Source organism: Balearica regulorum, chromosome 3 (genome assembly GCF_011004875.1).
Source record: "Balearica regulorum gibbericeps isolate bBalReg1 chromosome 3, bBalReg1.pri, whole genome shotgun sequence".
NCBI lineage: Eukaryota > Metazoa > Chordata > Aves > Gruiformes > Gruidae > Balearica > Balearica regulorum.
In genome coordinates, this window is record NC_046186.1 from 6,803,317 (window position 1) to 6,826,702 (window position 23,386).

Here is a 23,386-nt window from a genome sequence, read left to right on the forward strand (position 1 = left end):
AAATACCAGACTGAGCATTTGTGCGAATTTTGAAAGAGTTTCTTTTTCCTTCAGGCATTGTACTCAGAAGCAAAGTATAGAGAAATACTAACTCACACAGGCAGGGGAGTAAGAAAAATCTGCTTTTAAACAAGTCTGACAACTAGACAACTTTTCTCACTTCATACTGCGTTTTTCATACAAACCTTAGTCAGCAGTTTCTCACCTACCATTTAAGTGAGCTCATCAAAAAAAACCCCACAACTACAACATGGGGTAGATGGTAATCTACCATACAAGAAGATTTACTGCCCCACACAAAAGAATCTGCGTAATATATAGCTTTGTTAACTCAGAATTAATAATTTTCCCTGACAGAGACATTCCTCTGGAAGAACAAACTCCAGTCTTACACCTTTTTTTATATTACAGTGTGCTTTTACAGATTTAAGAGTATATATAGCTTTAGATTTATATGGCTGTTCCCTAAATTGTATATCTAATCTTACTCATCAAATTCTAAGGTCCACCCAGATATATCAGATAAAACACAAGACAGCAAGCCAAACTCAAACCCACACTACAGAAAAGTCTCCAGTAATGGATCAGATGTTACACCCAGTGACAAGCTTGACAGCAGCACTCTGAAACCAGCTTGTAACATGTATGTTTCTTAACTGATTTGTCTGCCTTATTCAGAAAGAACCTTCTTATAACAGAAATAGAGAACACTCCATTTGGAGTGTTGTGCTTGTATGTGTCTTTAAACTGCCAGCCGCATGCAATTCCTACAAAATTTAGTCCAGCATACAGGAAACTATAGGAAAAGTAAAGACCTATATTTGCCTAAAATCATACCTAAAATTGTAAAGACTTACATTTACCGAAAAAAACCATACTAAAAAATCAATTAGTTTAATGCTGATTGCTAAAGGCAATTAGCCTCGATTAATATTTTGGGGCTACAATTTATACAGTAGTTTAAAGAAATATGCCTAAACTTAGACACTTAGCACTGCATGACCTACCTTAATAATAATGTTTTTTCCTGCAGGATTTAATCCACTGCTATCTGTAATACTGATCCATGCAAAAGCTTCCTTGGGCACGGGAAAAAAAAAAACAAAACAAAGAAGTCTAGTCTCATTCAGTGACTTGTCAGAACCTAAGAGACTTAAAAAACCCTCTAAAAAAAAAAGACCGGGGGGAAGAATTAAATCACCATGTAATAGTCTGTGAAGTGCACCTCAGTTGATGTTATTTCCCTAAAAGTAGCTCAGAATGTGGTATTCTACATCTGTTGTCACTACATGTCTGCATACACAGATTCACAGATTGGTAGGGGTTGGAAGGGACCTCTGGAGATCATCTAGTCCAACCCCCCTGCTAAAGCAGGATCACCCAGAGCAGGCTGCACAACATTGCATCCAGGTTTACCTAGGGTATTTTCAATCCCTGAAAGATTAAGTGGTTGTAGAACCAGAACATGTTCTTTCTCTGCATACCTGATATGTATGTACTCCAGTGTAACTATGTATCAGCATTCGTTCACTTTTACTCCATGTACTTACGCTGATCCACTTCTATTATTTTTTTGTATAAGCTTCTTTTAAGCATCAATCAGAAAATAGTACCAAGTGTTATTAATCTTGTAATAGTGGCTGGGCAGCTTCAGTATGTTGCATTTGCAGAGTATTTGCTTGGGGGAGAATAAAATGCTTAACAAAAACTGCAATAAAAACCATAACAAGAGAGTTGCTTAGAAAGACTCCTACAACAGTAGCACAGGTGTCTGCTCCAAAGGCTACGGGAACTTCTTCAGCAAGTGTATCTTTCACAGAGTTGAATGAACCATTGTTTGGCAGTGCCTTAATACCAAGTAGATGGCACAATAAGGAGTACAGGTCTGTAACATTCATGACTTCTTTGGTGACACTCTTTCTGAAAACAGGCCCAACTGCCAAAAAAATTGGACGCATTTCTGGTAAGATGTTGTCATATCCATGATTACTGACTAGAAATAAAAGTTAGATAAAGGTCAATATTCTAAAGTTGTAAAACAAGCATTTTGAACCTTTTCCTAGAATTAGCATCATGCAGAAAAGGAACAGCCATCATCTATTCTTGTAGAGGATTACAAGAATCATTTTGATCAACAGCACAAATGCCTCCTAGCAAACACCAAGTCCGAGAACTACAAAGAGAAGATGCCTTAAAAAAAGAATGCAGAGCACTATTTAAAAAAAAAAAAAAGAAAAAAGAAAAAAAAGAAGTAGCAGCACTGTCAATGGTTGCTACACTACACACAAGTTTCCCTGATTTTCCTCAAGGAAAAACTCCAGCTTTGCAACTGGAGCAGATAACTGGGGGGGGGGGGGGCGGGAAATCCAAGTAGAGACAGCCTGATTGACTCCTAGTAGCAGACAGAACTTCAGCTCTGACTGCTTTGACACTTTGTCTAATTTCGTGCACTATCTACTCATCAACAAGGAAAAACTTACTAGTGGGTCTCCAGTGTCCCATCCTTACTGGGGCACTAAAAACTCTGAACAAGTGAATAAATCTGCAGGCACAAAAAGCTGCTCTCATCAGCTATCAACAACTGAAAAACTTGTTAAGTCTTGCAGGTAACGCTCTTCAGCTTCATAACCAGCAGTAAAGTTTAAAAGGTTTTCAATTAAGAAACATAAGAACTTACCATATGACACTGTATTTTTCCTCCTAGCTAACCAAAAGGTAGTTACTGTCTCCATTCTGCCTACAATAAATCTCAAAACCCCAAGGTGAGGAACTTAAAGTGTTTTTTTTTCCTTCAAATCACCTAGAATGCATCTTATTCTATAAGGCAAACGAAAAGCACTGGTGTACAGTAACACAATATTCAAAGACTCTTTCTAGCAATAGAACAAGGTTACTGTAAGTGTAGGCATCCACAGACATTGAGAACTTTCAGAAAGCATTCTTTTATTTCCAACCCATGCCTTCTCCAGTAAATAAATAGTACTTGGTAAAACAACAGTATTCATCCTCTACTCAACAAGTTCAGTTACAAGTTTGGGGTTTTTTTAAATGTCTCAGGAAGTGCTTGTCAGTTTGGTAGATCTCGCAAGAAGACCTCAAGTATGCAGCCACTAAAACATGTGAGTGATCTTATCTCAGTGTTTAATTTTTAGAAACAGTAAGTCCAGTTCCCCCTTCCCTAACAGAATCATGGAATGGTTTGTGTTGGAAGGGACCTTAAAGATCATGTAGTTCCAACCCCCCTGCCATGGGCAGGGACACCCTGCACTAGATGAGGCTGCCCAAAGCCCCACCCAGCCTGGCCTTGAACCAGGGATGGGTCATCCACACCTAATCCACAATCCTAATAGTAGGGTGCTTCCCATCCCATCAGGAAAAAAAATACTGTAAATTCTACACACTTAGCTTCAGAGTTTTCCCTCCCAGTCTTAAAACAAAATAAAATAAGAATTAATATTGATTGAGATGGGAGAGAAAGTATCACGTAAGGTCTCTGACTAGAAAGATATAGCAACACACTGTAAAGACAGAATACTTACATTGAAAACCGTCAGACTTAGTATATACAATTTCCTATCCTTTATCTTCCACTGCTAAGATTGGTTGAATTTTCCTGTTGTGTTTGCACTGTAATCTATCTGGAATCTGCTCCTTTTTATATACAGTCATGTTGGGATCAGCATTGGTCAGGGCTTCGTATACTTCACCCAGTTTGCCTTCAAACAAACAAACAAAAAGACAAAACTTAAACATACCAATATGTTTACTAAACTCATCAGTAATTTGAATACAATTGATAGAAGAGGGTAAAATGCACCTCCCCCTAATTATAACTGCAAGGGACAACAGCGTATTACAATGTGTAGAGAAATTACTGTGAGAAATCCAGAGCGTCATTCACAGATCACACCTGCCATCAGACTTCACAGCCTATTCCCAAGCTGCAAGAACCTTGCTAATTTTAGAAAAATCCCTCATTTCATAGTTATCAGAACGTAAGCTTCTCTCAAGAATGAGTTAGAAGGCATTCAGTTAAGTCTCCCAGAAAAGAAATCAGGTCCTCCTAGCTCCATGTAAAGCCCTCTAGCCAGAAGACAGCTCCTAAACTTGCTTATGAAGTAGTGTATGCATTAAGGCCGTATTCTGTCTTCTCCTCAGTGAGCTATGATAAGTGACACTTGATTTATTTTGAGGCAGCTTATAGTTGTTTTCCTTTAAAAGGCTGAAGAGAGAAGCCACTTTGTTTCTTGGCATCTATGAATACTTTGAGTGAACCCAACTATTTATTCCTCCCTCTACAAGAAGCTCCAATAAACAGCTACATATTTAACTTCATTTGATTCCTAGCTTTGATCTTCTACCATTTTGATGACAAGTTTACCCAATTTCGAAAGGGTAGACAGTTTGTGGCTGTGCACCATGTAACATCATAGTACTGGTAATTAATTTCCTAGGGATAAGCAAACCTAGCTTGCATTAATCTTTCAACCGAAGCCCTCAGGTCACAGTCCAGATGCCACTAACCTGTTAGGAGTTGTACAAAGATTGCAGGGGCCTAAGCAGGGACAGGTTGGACTGGCAGACGAAGATGGCACTTTTGGTCTAGAACTGATAGCAACTCTGTATATTCAATGACAACTAACAGCTCTAGCTACTCCTTCGTGTTATTTGTGTCTAGTCCTTTCCCTTCCCTAGTGTGCTACTGCACAGCAAGCATAAATCCTCAAGAACTGTACTAACACTATCAAATAAATAGGCATTTTCCACTCCCAATTCTTTATTTGCTTATTTCCAGCAAAAGTCACTGAACAGCCAAGAAAGCAGTTGGACAAGCTGGAACACGAGTGCATGGAAAGGAGGAAACAGGACACATAAACATAAAAGCAAGTTCAGGAATCCACATCTGAGCAAGTTTCTTCAATCCTCCCCCTGCCCTCCATTTAAGCACAGATTCCTATTGAGGACTACGTAACAGACTCCCTACTGCAGCCAAATAAATAACCATGGAGCTGAAGTTTTCCAAGTACTTTGTGCTACACGCATGCACAATTCAGTCAGACAGCTGAGTTCACAGCTAGTGGCTGCAGGCCAGTTTCAGCGCTACAAGGTCTTAAGCGCAGTTAGAAGATGTCTACATTTTCTTTGTGGCCAACACTGCTGTTTTTAGCAGATGAGTGGGATTTAAGCACATCCTGTCATTTTGACTTACCATTTCTTGCTAGGTCTGCCTTCACAGCTAGCTGTACATCCTGGAGTGGGTGTTGCTGTGATTCAGCCCTTCTCTGACTGTCTGCCCCCGGAAATGACCACCTTCATGACCACAAGAACAAGTGCTTAGTATGACCCGACACACCTCCTGAAATAAACCAAGGAAAAAAGTCTGATCTTCCATTTACAACATGCGTGGAGTTTTGAACATATCTCAGAAAAACAATTTTGAGGGAACGGGCCCAATGTCTTTAAAGAAAGATTCTTTGCTTTCCTTCTCAGTTCCTAGGATCCTGGGTAGAAATTCTGGAGGGAAACTGGAAGTAGTTTAATGTATAATGATGTTCCTCATCTCAAACTGCCATTAAAAAAAAATCACTAAACTTAAGAAACACAAGAAAGGTCAAGATGAGACAGCAAAAGTCCAGAAACGATAGATAGTAACAGCAACAAGAAAAGGGACTCCAATCTAGGGCTATAATGCTAACAAAATTAATTTTGTTATGCTAGTTTTCTACATGGGGTAACAGGGAGGAGAAGCCCCAAATACAGCAAAATACAATTCTACAGTAAATAAATTATTGAATTACTATATTAAATGAAATAAAAAGGCCAGCATCACCAGCTGTGCTACATGTACCATCTTCATGAACATACAATTATTTCCACCCAGACTAACACACAAGCATGGCTTTAATCCGAATCTCAGGGAATAATTATGCAGCCAAACAGTTAAAGTAGCAGGAATTGCTGCTTTTTTAAGCTTTACAAAATTTTTTCAATGTCTCGCTAGATTTTACCATTCCTTTGGTTTAAGCAAGACAAATGGAACAACTGTTGAAGAATCAGTCTTATGTACTGAAATATAAATTATTTCATAGCTAAACTGAGAATGAAGCCCATTGTTTTATAATAAAAATTACAGCTATCCAAGATATTTCTGAAATCTATTGTAATGACTTTTTTACTATTCTGTCATCTAATGGCTGCAGATACTATTTCTTTTCAGCATTTAGCAGCCAGGAGAATCGGGTTATGCATCTTCAGGTTCTCATTTACTGCATTAGGGATGTTTCAGCACTAAAGTTCACTTTTACAGCTCCTTTATTTGGTAATGAGAACCAGTGGTGCTCAGGCAGCAAATGGATCTCAGTTTGGACATACTAACATTTTAGTTTAGTTAATAAAGGAGTATTCTTCAAACTCAAAAATGACATTTGTTTACACATTCAAAGGTCACTTAAGTCTGCAAAATACCCTCCCTGCTGGGGCATTAAATACAGAGTGCTATCCATTAGCAATGCAAATGTTATACAGAAATCTTAAAAAAACCACCTTTTCAGAAGGCCATCTTAAAACTCAACCTCCAAATTAGCAACCCTGCCACACAAAAAAATGCTATTTTCCAGGTTAACATATTTCCACCAAATAGTTACAGTTTTTGCTCATTAAAATAAAGATCAACGTCTTTACATCAGTGACACTGAACATACACCTGACACTTAAGCAACCCTTCAGTGACTGCACCCAGACTTCAGATTTTGATTCCAACAGTATCCTTACCCATCATTACCACAGTAAGAATGGTACGAACATAACCGGCTAGCTGTTCAGCGCAATGGGGAAAAAAAGGCTAAAGTGAACTCCAATAGCTGGCAGCTAATCAAATAGCCAACACAGGCTTTCTTTTTATCAAAGGCCCCCATCTGGTTTCAGTTTACTGTTTGAGTTAGATAATAATTGAACGTTACATATCTTGCCTTTCATCAAGACGCTAAAGCCACAGTGGAAGAATTAGATTTCTATCTAGAACGCCGTTCATCCTTGATAATGCTGTTAGATTACCTTACTTCTCATAAGGACTAAAGGATACTTGGCAATATTAGTCAACAACAGACAGATTAGCTCACTTTTCATTTCAGAAAGTTAATCCAGGCTTTTGTCAGAGCTAGCAAAGAGAACAAAGAAGTGATCCCGCAAGTATTCCTTGTTCAAGGCTGATGTCCTACTGGCATCAGTACTGCTACCACCACTTCAGTTAAGGAATGAAGTCTATAAAGTTTTGATACTCAGGTATTTTCTTCAGAGAATTTTAGGGCTATAGTTCCTACCCTTTTTTTTTTGGTAAAATACCTACTGCACGAGAACAGTCAATGACTGTAGAGAACTCTCTATGCACATACTGATCAAGCTCAATGAGCCTTTCCAAGAAGGACTGTGACATTAGAATCATAGAATGGTTTGGGTTGGAAAGGACCTCAAAGCCCATCTAGTTCCAACCCCCTGCCATGGGCAGGGACACCCTCCACTAGACCAGGTTGCCCAAAGCCCCATCCAACCTGGCCTTGAACACTGCCAGGGAGCCAGGGGCATCCACAGCTTCTCTGGGCAACCTGTTCCAGTGCCTCACCACCCTCACAGGGAAGAATTTCTCCCCAATATCTAATCTAAATCTACCCTCTTTTAGCTTAAACCCATTACCCCTTGTCCTGTCACTCCCTGCCCTTGTAAACAGTCCCTCTCCAGCTTTCCTGTAGGCCCCTTCAGTTACTGGAAGGCTGCTGTAAGGTCTCCCCGGAGCCTTCTCTTCTCCAGGTTGAACAATCCCAACTCTCTCAGCCTGTCCTCATAGCAGAGGTGCTCCAGCCCTCTGATCAGCTTCGTGGCCTCCTCTGGACTCGCTCCAACAGCTCCATGTCTCTCCTGTACTGGGGCCCCCAGAGCTGGACGCAGTACTGCAGGTGGGGTCTCACAGAAGTGGAGCAGAGGGGCAGAATCCCCTCCCTCGACCTGCTGGTCATGCCTCTTTTGATGCAGCCCAGGACACGTTTGGCTTTCTGGGCTGGAAGTGCACACTGCTGGGTCATGTTCACCTTTTCATCAATCAATACCCCCAAGTCCTTCTCCTCAGGACTGCTTTCAATCCATGATCGCTTGTGATTATGACATTTATCACATACCACAGCTTCGCTTTCTTCAGTTCAGACATAAGATATCCCAGCTTTTTGTCCCATAAGTGCGTCCAGAATATGGCCCATTTCATCAGGCTGTTCCCAATAGAGGAGACCAAAGTTTATGGGTTCTTCCCATGTAAACCAGTCAATAAGCCTAGCAACTCTATCTTCAAAGGAAACAGATTCATTGCAGGGCATATCATACGTAGGAAAGACTCCATGTATTTTCACATCTGTTCCAGGCCACATAGCTGCTCCAGTTTTATGTCCTTCCCCCTGGTTCGTTACCCATATTGGCCTGGCTTCTTCCCAGAACTTGGAGTTATGAATATTCATTTTGTTCAGAGAGGAACTTTCATTCAGAATAGGATCATACATCTCATTGGCAACTACACTGCAGCTTTCTGCAAAAAGACCAGTCATCATTGTGCAATGATTAGGATACATTTTTGTTATAAACACATTAGTGACCTGTTTGACATAGTGAAAATTTGGAGACTTTATAATGGAATCCCATCAAAATCCATCAAAAGATATTAGCAACACTCCAGGCTGGGCTGGCTGGAGAGACAACGTGTTTGGAAAAAATAGTGAGAAAATTGCCAGAACTCTCCAATAAAAGTTCATGACTATTCTGGAAGGTATTCTTCCCTTCTTCTGAGACAGCATGGCATCTGTTGAGCAGAGATGGAACATTTGTTTGTGTTAACTTGTTTGTCAAAGTCATAACTTAGTTTTAAGAATGAGTAGCTAAAATACTCCTTATGTATTTATACAGGCTTGCCTTACTAACAGTGAGCACTCCAAACAGGAACAAGACCTTTTACCTATCAGTTGTATTGATATCCCAATTTCAGAGACGGAAAGTGAGAAACTACAAGTTGTTGAATGAAACACAGTTTGCAAAGCAACTTCTTTATTCAACACCACTGTCCAAACTCTTCCTTTTTTTTTCCCTGCTCCCAATATACAGGAACTCCTGCTCTTGCAATCTGACAAGTTTTCAAGTATTTTGTGTACCCAAAGTTGTAAGAAACTTTCCTATGAAAAAGCTTCTGCTTGTTAAGAGTTAAGATATAAACAGGGGCAGTTCTCACCTTGAGAATAACAAGGTCCATCTCCACCAGAATTTTATAACCCTCATTAAAACCTCCAGAGCATTACTCCTCTTCTACGCAAGCATGGCAGCAGATACACTGGCATCACACAGGAGCGCAGCAGATGAGAGCAGGAAGTACACACTGGAACTGGAGGACTCAGTGCCTGCACAGCTCCCATCAGGGAGGGGGTACCAGCTAGAAACCACCACAGCTTCTCAGCCCTGACACTCGGTACGGGATTACTAAATGTGCTGAGGACAATTTCTGATGGAGAAACTAGCAAATAAGCTTTGGATTTCAGATACAGCAGTATCCATTAAAAAAAAAAACCAACAAACATTAAAAGGTTTTGCTGCTTAAAAGGTGTCAGATCAAGAGTTAGACAAAGAGCAGGAACACATTTCCCAACATTTTGTCCAGTCTCTAACCTGATCGTAGCTCCCCTACATAACCAAGCTCTTATTGATCAACTGATGCTGATGCTTACTACCAAAGGTCATTCCTAGTGTACAGACAGCTTTTACAAACAAGTAATGAGTGTGCAGTTTAAGTTCTTCTAACTAACTGCTCAGGTCTCTGAATGGATTGGAAAGAGGTGATTGAGTGACCAGAAGGTCGAGGGAGGGGATTCCTCCCCTCTACTCTGCTCTTGTGAGACCCCACCTGCAGTACTGCATCCAGCTCTGGGGGCCCCAGTACAAGACAGACATGGAGCTGTTGGAGAGAGTCCAGAGGAGGCCACAAAGCTGATCAGAGGGCTGGAGCACCTCTGCTATGAGGACAGGCTGAGAGAGTTGGGGTTGTTCAGCCTGGAGAAGAGAAGACTCCGGGGAGAGCTAATTGCAGCCTTCCAGTAACTGAAGGGGCCTACAGGAAAGATGGAGAGGGACTCTTCATCAGGTCACATAGTGACAGGACAAGGGATAATGGGTTTAAGCTAAAAAAGGGTAGATTTAGATTAGATATTGGGAAGAAATTCTTCCCCGTGAGGGTGGTGAGGCACTGGCACAGGTTGCCCAGAGAAGCTGTGGATGGCCCATCCCTGGAAATGTTCAAGGCCAGGTTGGATGGGGCTTTGGGCAACGTGGTCTAGTGGAGGGTGTCCCTGCCCATGGCAGGGGGATGGAACTACATGATCTTTGAGGTTCTTTCCAACCCAAACCATACTATGATTGAAAAATTCAGTAGTATTTCTGGTGGCTCACAACTGTACTACGTCTTTCAAGCAAGCATAAACCCCATCATCTGTCCTTTCCAGTCAATTACCACTGCTACCTGAGTGCAAGGAGCAAAAAGTATGGAAGAAACAAGAAACAGGATGCAAACCCTGCCCATGAAGTGCATGAGATGGTGACCACTAGACCATGTGCCCTAAAGTATTTTTTTAATCCCTAGACAAACATTCAGCATTAATTCTGATCATATGACTCAAGGATAGTGACTGTTCTTAGCTATGACTCGCATTCCTTATCTAACAGCACGAGATAATATGACACAACTGCATGCTGTATTGGGTCGTATTCCCCTGCACCAGTTTCCCTCTGCCCTTCCCAAACACTTTCTTGTTCAATACTCAGTTACCTAACTCAAAGTAAGGTCCCTGTAAGAACGCTCACATAGGATTTCTCTATCTGTAACTGACCTAAAATTTCATGCTAATATTCCCCACTTTTTGCTCAACAGCATTATTTAACCACAAGACCATATACTGTTCAATCCAATCCTGCATGTGGACTGCACTGATACACCACACAGCTCCCTTTAGGTTCCCATTTTTCAGCAATCCTCCAGAACCAGTCAATACAGAAATTTGGCTGGAAAACAGTGACTTTATAACCAGTAAATCCATATTAATATCTGGAGTACATAAATATCCTAGTTAATATAAAAAGTTATGGTATAACAAGCATCTGAGTATCACTGCAATGATGGAATAGCACTTGTCATTTTGGTAAACACAAGCTATTATCCATGGGAAGTTTTCCTACTCTGATTCCCCAACTGAATCTCTCATATTTACACTGGAAAACAGTGCTGGCACTGCTGACTTGCAGGCAGTCAAATGTCGCACTCAACTTGCGTGTCTTCCAAAATTAAAATCCAGGCCTAGAGTCATGCTAAGAATGAACTGACACTTCAGAGGCGTAAATCCCCTTTCAGCGAACACCACAGACCCCAAGGCTGCAGAATCACTCAGTTCTACCCCAGGTGGGATTTCTTTCAGCTGCATCTGAAGGAAGAACGGGAGAATGTGCAGTTGTGTCCATCTGAATCCCACCCACTAAATTAAGCGTAGCCCATGGCCAAGTCATAAATTCCCCCTTCTGGAAAGTAACAAGGATGAATTTAAGTCCTCTCAGGTGAAATCAGGTCCTCACTTCTGTATTTTCACTGCTAAGAATGTCAATGCCAGCTAAAACTGTAATTGCCTATTTTTAATAAATAGTAATTTTTTATTATTTTTTTTTCCTGCTCCCAGGGCCTTCCTATACTGGTTTTCACTGGATAGAACCTGAGCACATCTACCAGTCCGGGTCCCTGCAGAAACCCAGCACCACCAAGCACGGCTCTGGGGCCCTGAAGGGGCTCCGAGGGGACAAAGGCATCTGACTGTCCAGGGCAGGGAGCTGCCACACAGCCAGCCAGCCAGGGAAGTGCCCAGGGACCTGCCCAGCAGCCAGAGGAGCTCAGCACACAGCCGAATGACAAGGCCAGGCCGGCATTCCCCTACACAGCACCCTCCAACCGCGGCCGGACAACACGCTCCCAGAGGCGAGAAACCACCTCGACACCCAGGGCAGCCCTCACCGAGGCCCACTCTGGCCTAACGAACCGTCCTCCCGCCCCCGGAGCCCTCTGTCCGGGCTGCCCCAGCTCCTACCGCCCGAGGGCGGGTAAGCTAGGAGCGAGGCCGCAGGAAGCCGACCCAGCCCGGCCTCAGAGGAGCCACGGCCCAGCCGTTACCTACCGACCGCCCCGGGCCGCAAGCGGAGCGACACCGCCAGGCTGGTCTGCGGCCGCGCCCGCACGGAACGCCCACCCCACCCCGTCCTGCCCTGTGAGTGGCTAGTTGGGCTGTCAGTCAGCGCCGAGTAACGGTCAGGGCGCAGTGAGGGGCGGCCGTTGAGGAGTTTCCTCAGATCGCGGTCGCGGCTTGCGGCCGGTGGTGCGAGCTGGCTGAGCGGCGGTTAACGCTGCCCAGGTGCCCTCAGGCAGCTCCTGGGAGCCGCCTCGGGGGCGGTTTTCTCCCGCTTCGAGGAGCAGAGCGGCTTGGCCAGAGCAGGGGTTGGCGATAGGGCGGGTTGGGAGGGTATCGCTGCATGTCGTGGAGTTGCTTTAAACAGACGAGAAGTAGGGCCCAGGCTGGGCTAGCTGTGCTCTGACCTGACTGTGAACGAAAGGAGCAAAATTCACTTTCTGGACATCTGCAGGTGCTTCTTCAGTTTAAAAAACCAAAACAAACAAACAACCAAACACCCCCCCCCCCCCCCAACCCCCAAACCTATTTTGATTCAGGTGTCTTTCTATCTGCTTTTTTCCTCCTCTTGTGTTCTGAGGCTCTTAAATTTTCCACTTTTTTCCTGGCAGATACTTTTTCCCGTGTTGTGATGTTCAAGACCCATAGCCATGCCCTGGAACGATGAGGAAAATCAGTTTATCCCTCCTCATCTCACTAGAAACTAAACTGCTGAAGGGGCCAGAAGTCCGAGCTGCGTTTCCCACCGTTACTACTTGAGGATCTGTGCTACGTGTGGGTCCAAAGCCGGTGCCTTGTGCACGTACACAAACCTTACCCCACTTCGTGGCAGCGTACAAAACTGTTATACTTCCCCTGCTGCGTAGGAACATGCTAATTATTAATCACTTTATAGCTGGCACTGCCTAACTTATTCTGGTGCAAACAAGAATTGCAATGCAAAGAAAACAAAACTTGGGAGGTTTGAGTTTGGTTTGGGTTTTTTTTTTATATTCCATACAGGATGAACCTGCTTTCTTCTTGATGGCACCCTGCTGGTGGCTTCACATCTCTGACATAGCACGTTAATAGTAAGTGGATAGAAAAGGATTACATACAGCCTGTGTACAGGCTGTAATCCAGGCAAGATTCTGGGTCCCTCCCCTCCCTTTTGTGTAAGCTTACAGCTTGGCTTCGTGAACTCAAGATCCCTGAGCTGGCCAGGCTGGCGCTCTGAGGGACAGCGGCAAAGTCTGGTCATCGTATCTAAACTTTATAAGCAAGGGCGATATGTTCTTCCCCCTCACCCCTGCTCTAAGAATTGTAGTAGGGGACAAGGCTCTTTAAATTGCTTTCTTAATGTCTTTTCTTCTTTTTTTTTTTCCTTAATTAACATTGTTCTGTTAGAGATAAGAGACTGAGACTAGTACAAAACTGGAAATATATAGTGCTGTTGTGATTGGTAGAAACTGCGTGGATGTGGCTTTTTGTACACAGCAAACTCAAAGAGACCACACCAGCAGCATGAAATTCATCATCTGATTCCTGACAGTGACTGACACCAGAAGCTTTGGAGAAAAAGGTAACAAGGAAAAACCAGTATAAATTTGCATCTGTGCGTGTTGAAATCTCTAGTTGGGTGCCCTTCAACACCAATGTGCGGTCTTGCACTAGTAGTTATTCTTACTGAAAAATAGCACTCGCATTTAATGTTGGTTCAACTTTAATTTTGGCCTCGAGTCACTTTGATCCAGAGGTCTGGGGAACTGCAGTAGTGACCTGTGTCTTTCTGCAGTGGCTGGAATTAGTCACTAGAGGGTAGAGGTGTACATGGATTTCAGGTACTGTTCTGATTAGCTGGAAATGATACTACTTGCCTTGGACGTAAGAAATGGCTCAGCTGCTTAAAACTGTTACAAAATGAAAACAAAGCATGGACAAGGAGTTTGCTAATTCCACCAAAATGTTTAATACCATAATAGATTTTCACTGAAGTACAGAGCTAATGTGAATATTTGTACAAAATATGTGGTTAAAAATAGTATTGATTTATAATATATACAGATATGTCACATCTGTGTCAGAAATGCAGACACTTGAATGAAAACATGAGTAATGTTTTAAATCTACAACAACATACATGAAATATTTCTGCAGCTACCCACAGTAGGACAACTTGCCAAATGGACACTTGAGGATCCCTCAGTTGTTACAGACAGCATTTCTTTCAGAAGTTTCTGAACAAGAACTCTGCTCTAAAATGGATTCAAAACATTTACTTTCATTAACTGAATAGTGAAGGTAACACATCTGTGTGACACTAATGTAGACACAACTTTCTTGTACTAGATAAATGAACAATTACAATAATTTGTTAAAACAAGGCTGATTTTCTGCTGTAGAGAATTTTAATGCTGCTTGCTGGATACTCTTACTCAGGTGAGTGAGGAAGCCCCTGACTCGGGGACAGCGAATGGGCCCTTCTTAATACAGCTCTCAAGTACAAGGATTTAAATCCTGAAGCCTGCCTTAAGGTTCTGAATATCTTCATTTTTCATTAACTTTGAAGCTGCTCAGCACTTCCAGCTCTCCCAGCCTTACTCCAGCAAGAATCTCACTAACAAAGTCCCCGATTCTAGGCTTTGTAGCTATTGCATTGGTACACAATTCTGCATTAAAAGAATCCACGGATGACCCTTACTGTAGCCCCGAAAGCTCTGTGTAGCAACTGAACAAATTGACAAAAGGGGAGAGATGAATTACGGCTTTTTTTTAACGTTTTCTGAGCATCTCTGCAGCGGAGGCATTTGGAGTTCTTGCCCTTCCATCGGGAATGCTGCTGCTGTTCTACCTCTAACAGCGCAGGCTCCCCTCCTCTCCAAGCCAAAGCAAACGTACCTGACACTTCAAATAGGCAAGTGGGAAAGAGCTTTTACAATGCTTCCTTCCTTGTCATTTTACCTCTGAATGCCGCAGTCTACGTGTATTTAAAAAAAGAGCACAGCTCGCATTAAAAAAAATAAATCTCCTTTTAAGCTGCTGTACTCCCCCCAAAGATGTGCTAAAACAGGAAAAGCAATGTTTGGTGGTTTAGGGGCTGTTTGCTAGCATAACTAGTTATTCAACAGCGTTGCAGGAGGATGAGTGTAAGTGAGGGTCTGTCTGGGACTTTAATCCATGCCTAGTTTTGCTTTTTTGTAAAACAGAACTAAATACGATTTCTTGAGCAGACAGGAATCAAAGAAGTGCAAAGGTCTTAAGTTCATACTAGTATGTGAGGGAAAGCAGTAAGAAGCTAAATGTTTACCACTAAAGAAGGAACAAAAATAAATTTAGTAAAGATTCTTTAGAGGATGTGATCTGAAAGCACTGTAACTTTAATCAGGATATCCACAATAACCTACTTAAATCCCCTCTTCCATAGAAAGCTTGTTCCAGCTCCCCAGATCCGTGACTGATACTGCCCTCACTTCAAGCAAGGTGTTCCAGTAAGTCTACGGGCAATATCACCAACCTGACTACAGATTTCATCACTGAGTGGTAAAACGCTGAAGGACCCAACCCCTGTGAGCTGCTGAATCCATTTTAAGAAGCCAGGCCAATCATCAGGGAGTGAGTTGGTAACTACAGACCTAATTGCAGAGATGGAATCTGCTTTGCACTTCCAACACATCCTTCTTAAATCACCATCTCGCTTGCTTTGATTGTAACTCTTTTGGACAAAAAGCCGAGGTTGCACAAGGAGCAGCAATAGCCAGACTGGCAGTGATGACGTATGGAGGGCTTTGGCTGTAAGTAACCCAGGAGTGAGCTGCGGAAGCCTCAGGCCCCTGCTGCAGCTGGGAGAAATATTCCTAACTCCCATTATTCGGCTTAGGTTGCACAAATGCCCAGTGTAAATAAATACTGCCTATTTGTGCGTACAAATACAGCGTGTACTGAAGTTGCATGCCTACAGACAGTCATGTCCTCAACCAAGGACCAGTTTGAGTTCCTCTGGGACGTGCAGCTCTCTACCATTTACATCCGAAGCCTCGAAGCCTATTGTCCAGTGCCAAGCAAGAGGGGAGAGCCACAATCGGCACGTAGGTAATGCGACATTTCCATCGCATCAGATGAAGAACCTTACTGTAGTTGGGAAAGCTCATTTGTTGCTCAGCAGTGGAGAATAGATCAGGCCTCCTATAGTGCATTTTACCTCTAAAGTACTCCATAAGAGGATGCCTGTTACTACTTTTCCTAATCAAAACACAGATGTTAAGGCCTGTCTTTTCAAAAGGAATGGGTGAGCTCAGAGCTTACTTCTTAAGCGGATCTGATTTTCAGAACCATGAACAATAACCCTTTGAGAAACTGTCTTTTATGCTAGCCACCCAGAAAAAAAAAAAAAAAAAAATTTCCAAATGCAGATCTGAGTGAACAAATATGAGAGTTTCAGAAGACAGTTACTCAGCAAACTCATCACCTGGTTTCCGATCTTTTGGAAGATCCGGTACAAATTGATGCAAGAGACTACAAACAATTTCTTTTGATTTTTGTAATAATTAATGCTAATAGAACTTTTTCCCCAGCCTGGATGTTTCCTTCTTCAAACGCTTGTGCCCACTGTATTTTACCATTATCATAAAAGCGCAGTAAGAACTGCATCAGCTGTCAGGGATGCACTTTTGCTCACCAGGGATTGCGCTGTATGCTTTTTTTTTGCGTACACCTAGCCAAATCCACAGCAAACCAGCGCAAGTTCACGACTTTGTGAAATGGTAGCAGTTTAAAAGGGAACATGGCATATCCTGCCAGTAAGAGGGCTCTTTTTCCTCCCCCTAATTTCTATTGAAACAGAGTTTGGCCTATGTCACACATTTAAGCGTTTTCAGTTCTACCAGTTAAGAGAGCAGTGGTATATACCACACTAATCAGGTTATTAATATAGTTTAACTCTTGAGAAGTTGCTTTTCAAAATGCCAATGCAAGCAGAACACAAAAATATTGGTTGCCATGTTTATTTTTTAAACTAAGCTCTGAATTATACAAGTGTAAAAGTGATTAATTAGCCCATAGCTTTTTAATACTCCTATAAAATATGACTAAATAGAGTATTTCAAAAGTATGTACAATATAATGGAAATGCTAACATAATCTGTCACAGTGCTCAGACATACCACTGGAATCAAGTCTTGCAAGATGGTTCAGTCCGTTACTCTGTACAAAGAACAGTCTTTCTTTTTGCAGAAAGCTTTTTCGCTGTTGCTGAATGGGTGGGGGGGAAGACCAAAATATAAACAACCCACCCCTCCCACCCAATTTAGGATCAAATAAATGTTAAGTAATTTATCCATGGGGCACATTTTTATAGTATAAAGCACTTTATGATAACTATGTAGCCTTGTATGGTTGAGGAAGGGATGCTCTTGCCATGTTTTCTTTCACGAAAACAAAGTGTACTCCAGTGTGTATATATACATGCTAGGAAGGGGGGACTCAGTACTTGCCTTAATTACAAAAATCAAGGCCACAGAAATTCTTTATTCTTTTGTTCCAAAAGAGCAGATTTCAAAAATACCCTTTCTCCGTGCATTGTAAATATTTTCATGCTTTTAACTGTACTTAGGAAGTCATTAAAATTTCGATTTCGCATCTGCAGAGGTCAGAAAGGACAAGCAGGCAGCAGAAATGGCAACTGTACTCCCCTGATTTCCTCCTTTCATTTCCAAGCAGCAGCAAGGGCTGCTCAGCAGAGGGCCCCAGGCCATCGCTGCCAGCCGCTCCCACAGGCTCCTGCTTTGCAAAGGGAATTAAAAGGACGTCGTCTATGTCACTGTGCATCAGAAGATGTAATGTAACACAGAGATTTCGTTCTTTTTTATATTATTACGGCATGAGAGAATCTACTTTCGCACTGTGGACACCCTGTGAAAAGTGCAAGTCAGAGGGACTGAGCTCATAGCTGCTGCACAGAAGAAAATTCCCACTGAAGTAGGGGCTCTGCCTGTGAATTACTGAATTAAATAGGGCAGTTACTCTTCCAGATGGTCAGCAGTTTTTGAAAGAAGCTCTTCTTCCGTGCCAGGCAAGAACCAGCCTTTAGCAAAACACCAGGTTCTCTTAAATGCTGTTACTTTTATGACAGGGACATTATTCCATAATACCTGAAACATTTTTCTATGATGACCATTATTTTATCATATAAAGGCGATACATGAGCTTTGACCATAGTTACAACAGGCTTCCTTGAGTTTTCAGGTTTGTAGTTGTGTTTCTATTTCTGCGCTTTAACCAACGAGCCATGTTGCACTCCCTCCTGGGCAGTACTACATAGATTTGTAAAGACAAAGAGTAGTCATTGAATGAGGCCTGGTTTTAAATCTGTCTGAAAATTCACTTTGAGGAAATAACATTTAAGATCCAAGGCTTTAATTTTCAGTATAGTTTTACATCATTTGAGGCCAAAATCTGTAGTTAGAACTAAGTCTCTCCAAAGTACATAGATACAAGGCCATGTATTCGGCCTCCAACACTTTTGCATGTAAAAAAATCCAGAGTATCAACTTTGATTGCTTACATCAGTTGAGGATGAGGATGTATATCCCATACAGCATATATCAATCAAAAAATCTTAACGCGTTTAATTCTGACTCTCCCTGTTTGTATTGGTCTAAACCCCATGGACCTTAGCGGTCTGTATCTTCTCAAAAAACAGTGGTGTTACTCCTGAAATACTGTAGGTGGCCTATGACGGTGTTTCCACCAGGAACATCAGGTTATAGTCCTAGGGCAGTGAGTCACAATTTATTTAAATCAATTCTAAATCCATCATTGAAAAAAATAATTGAAGTGAAACATCTAAGGAATTACTTTAAGACAACTTTACACAGATATCATGAGGATATTAAAGCCCCATTTTTTGTTCAGTCTCTGCTGTATTTAATGTGCTTCTATTAGTGTAACACACGCACAATAACGTCCATAATGCAGTAACAAGAATCACATTATAGATAAACGCTAAGTAATGCACTACATCTCAACAGGAGTATTAGGGGGCTGTGGTGGTCAGAGAATGAGCTACGTGAGAAGTCCTTGTTCTCAGAATGTCCTCACCATGCATGTTGAGCGTGGCATCTCCTGTCTCCACCAACAAAGCAATCCGCTTTTCTTCCTGGAAGTACCGCAGCGCCAACACCCTGGCAAGGCGGACTCGACTCTGCTGAAGCTTGTAGCCTCACTGCTAATGAAGGGTGGAATGGAACCCTCCCTCAGAAACCAGATCATTAGGTCTTATGATAAAAATCTTGATTACAGAACCTAAGCTGACTTCAGATCCTAGAATGAGCTTCCAAGATGTATTTACTTATTTTAACTTGCAAAGGATTTTAAACTGTGGAATCTCACTGTGCCATTTTATAGTCACTTTTGGGAGTACAGCTGCAGCTAATTAGCTTAAAAATCCCACCGTATCTTACACATATGCTCAGTTTTCTGCAGTATTGATTTCAGTGGAACTACTCATGTGCATAAATTAAGCGCATGCTTAAATATATGCAAAATCTGAGCTCAAATGTCTAGAAAATATGTTCTCAAAATGACAAGTACGCATAAAAAAAAAATCATCATGGAAGGTCTGTCAGACAGGGAATCCAGTATCTGTCTGCTGTCAGCCATGATGAAAACACAGAACAGTTTTTGCAACCCAGTATACATTGCAAGTGAAAGAAACATGCAGGACAGAGTGAAAAAAGGGGATTCAATTGCATGCAGTCTAATTTCAAGTGTGTAATTATGGTCCTGTTTTCTTTGGCCTAAAAAAAGAGAAAGAAAAGGAAAAAAAAAAAAAACCAAAACAACAAAAGAACACCAACTAACCTCTCCTCACCTCCGCAAACCCAAACTGCATACAGCTCAAAAAGGTCTTTAAAGCACAGGAAATGGGGAGGGAAAAGGTCTGAATATTAGGGATGTACAAGTAATTACTAACAGTTTCAGGGCTATTCAACACACCACTAGGAAAGCATTCAGCCATTCATTACTAGAATTTACAGCTATGACAGAAAGCAATGAATCCCATCTTAAACGAGCAGTCACTTAGCTTCTCTTCCTTCCTCAGACTCAGAGAGAAGTACCACTCACACCTTTATGGAAGATAAAGTGACAATCCCTGTTGATATTCTGGCTCCCTCCTCCTCGGAGAGGAGGACCAAAAGACACTGGACCCTCCAGCCAGCTGCTGCCTCTGCCCTCAGCCCAGAGAGCTCCATCTTACATCCCTGCCACCATTAAGGACCAGTGTACTCTACAGCTGTCGATGGAAGAGGGTGTTTTTCTGCTGTGTCTAAAAATGTTGCAAAGATAGTACTCCTTACAGAAAATTTCAGGGAGATGAAAAGGCCACCAAGCTGCTAGTAGATTAAAACCAACACACATGCACCCCCTTAAAACAAAGAAGGGAGGGAAGACTAAGGTCTGCTGGGGAACTGAGGGCAGAGGAGCAGGCTGCTTGATGAAGAGCACTAGCACGTATTCTGGGAGCCTGATATCAGCCTAATCGCCCAGCCTGAACGATCTCTCTGGTATTGGTGTTTCAGCATGCAAATTATAGCTGTGAAAAAATCCTCAGACTGAAACCCTCCCCTTGTTTCTTCAGCCTTGATTTGTCCTTTCCAGAAAAATCTATTAGTTGGTGTGTGATATGGTTACACATACAAAGATCTTTTTCCTAGCCCTTTTATTACATAGGCTTGATTACTGTGAAGGGATTTCAATGAGTTTAATGTCCTCATACTCAAAAGGCAATGGCTGCCTTTCAACAAAAGAAAGCAAACAAAAACCAAGAGCTGTGCTGGAGGAGAGAAGTGCTGCTTCTGCCGAGAGGCTCAGTTAGATACAGGAGGTGGCAGACCAGGGCGTCGAGTTTGAATGATTTTTGGCTTTGGAGAATTCTTTGGGTCCTCGTCTTCTTCCATGTCGCTGTCGCAGACGTGCACTACCACACTGGGAGTGGACTCCGTTCCTGCGTGCAGCTCATATTTCTCTCCTGGAAGCAGAAAATATGGTTAGATCAAAGGACGACTGCCTGAGAGGCAGCGCAGGCCATGGCACTCTTGGTCTGCAGAATACTCCTGCACCTGGATAGGGCAGATGAGTGTGTGCGGCTCCAAAATACAGCTGAGGGCAAGCATGGCTAGACTGTATCAGCTGTCACAACAGATTCTGGGGATCCTACCCCCGAGGGGCACTGATCACTGGTCTGTAAGGCATAATAAAATACCCCGGTGTCTATAATGGTGTTTTGCACCAGTATTAGTGGCCACCAACACTCAAAAAAAAATAAAGGAGAGAGAAGACAGAAGTTTATGGTTAAGAAGAGGGACTGGAAGTCATCTATCAAACATTTGATCTGAGGTCATGTCACACCTCTTGGGCTGGGGCTATTCTTTTGATTTTGTTGTTTTCTTTCGGTCTAGCATGGCTCCAGTCCCATTTAAAGTCCACTAGATTTTGCTGCAACTTGTCACCTCCAGACAGACATCAACACTTGGTCTGATTGCTCCAGAAATAAAAAAATACATGTATCTCCTCCAGACGGATTTTGAGATTCAAAGCTCTTTAGCTGGGGCTGTAACAAGTTCTGTCTCTACAGATGAGATAGTACAGTCTAGAAATGCTCACTATCAGGCTAAATGCTTAAAGAGTACATCAGATTTTCTAACTATGTGCATTCCTTATTTAAGTACTCCTGCGAGGAAGATAAATATGGCTTAGGTGGTTACCTGCAAGAGTCCACAACAAATGAAGGAAGATCAGGATCAGACATAGGACTTTCAGTCCTGAATCCAGTCTGTTGGCACTACATGTGTTTTGGATTGTTCACAGGATGTAAGTAGCTATTGGATATTAAATTACAAGGATTTAATTTAAGACTGTAAAGAGAAAAAATCCTAATGGTGACAGTTCTGACAGGATGACTTGGTCTTTCAGAAGTGACAAACACCCATTAGCAGCACTAGAAACTAGAAACCATTCCAGATAATGTGCTGGCCCCCTTTGCACTATTTGTCATCACTCTCATCTCCAAGACCCACAAACTGCAGTTAAATTAAAATAGGCTTACAGTGACCACACGGACACCTGATAGCTTGGATTATTTTTTTCATAAGATTGCTCCAGAATCACTGCATATTGCCTGGAAAATACTCTGAGGAACAGGAGGTCCCAATACACCTAAGCTGACCTGCATTTGTGGTGCAGCAGCTCTGAAAACACCTGCACACAGGCAGAACCTGGCAGTGGTGAAATGGCAGTCCCTCCCTCAAACCACTTGTAGTTTGCTCATGTTACTAATTCAGATTTTTATTTATTAGCAACTTTGTGGCAGAGTAATTCAGGTGAGGAAGGGTCTGCAGGTTTGGCCCTGCGTTAGCACTTGCAGTTCTGGGACTGTGCTCACATGCTATTTGTGCTGACAAATTCTTGCTCCAAGTAAGACCGGGTAGCTTGGGACTAGAGGACATGCTGCACTTTTGCCTAAAAAATAGGAGGCAACTAGTGAATAATAGCTATAAGTCAGGCATCTTGCTGTGAGAAATATTTTACTGCTGTGATACCATTAATGTTGACATTTAACTGCTCTATTTTTGGCAACCTTTCCTCTGAATCCAAATTGAGCAAAGCATTACAGGTCTTGCTGATAGGCTAAAATATAAAAAGAGAAATAGCTTGGTTGTGCTGCATTGAGAAATTATATGGTTTTTCTTTGCCTATTTTCCCTGCGGGCTTCAGCTAATTTCTCAGCTATGGGCTGACGTCAATGCTGCCATCCAGCACTGAAGGCTACATTGGTCACTGTCAGCTACCAGCAGCTCTGCAGTGCTGTGCACACACAACCCTGGGCCCTTTCCTCGTACACCAGCACCGTGAAGTAAATCAGATTCACTGCCTTCTTAAAAGGTAATAATCCCAGTTCAAATGCCACATTCTTTTACTGTTCAAATCCTTCCCAGAAGGACTCTTTCCGCTGAAAAAGAACAGTGGAAATAAGTACAGACACAAGGAAAAATACTCAGATGCCTCTGGCACAAGTAACTGCAACAGCAATTAATGTCACTTTGCAAATCAAAATGTGATGCACTCATAAATTAGGTTTTTAAGGCATAGAGTTATTTCTGAGCATAATGAGC

General features: G+C 42.2%; 2 protein-coding genes across 4 annotated transcripts in view; both read right to left on the bottom strand.

Annotated features, from left to right (window-relative positions):
* Positions 1 to 281: 281 nt before the first annotated feature.
* ENPP5 (ectonucleotide pyrophosphatase/phosphodiesterase family member 5) lies at positions 282 to 9,290 on the bottom strand. The gene is given in 5 exon segments (XM_010302363.2): positions 282 to 1,993; positions 3,540 to 3,720; positions 7,328 to 7,423; positions 8,123 to 8,219; positions 8,221 to 9,290. Coding segments are annotated over 5 exon segments (1,383 nt in total). The 5' UTR covers positions 8,859 to 9,290; the 3' UTR covers positions 282 to 1,622.
* A 4,873-nt stretch (positions 9,291 to 14,163) lies between these two features.
* RCAN2 (regulator of calcineurin 2) overlaps positions 14,164 to 23,386 on the bottom strand; it is a 95,339-nt gene continuing 86,116 nt past the window's right edge. For all 3 annotated transcript variants that reach the window (XM_075750480.1, XM_075750479.1, XM_075750481.1), the window contains one exon: positions 14,164 to 21,243. In XM_075750480.1, coding sequence (XP_075606595.1) covers positions 21,083 to 21,243 — 161 coding nt within the window. In that variant the 3' untranslated portion in view covers positions 14,164 to 21,082. The remainder of the gene's footprint in view (positions 21,244 to 23,386) is intronic.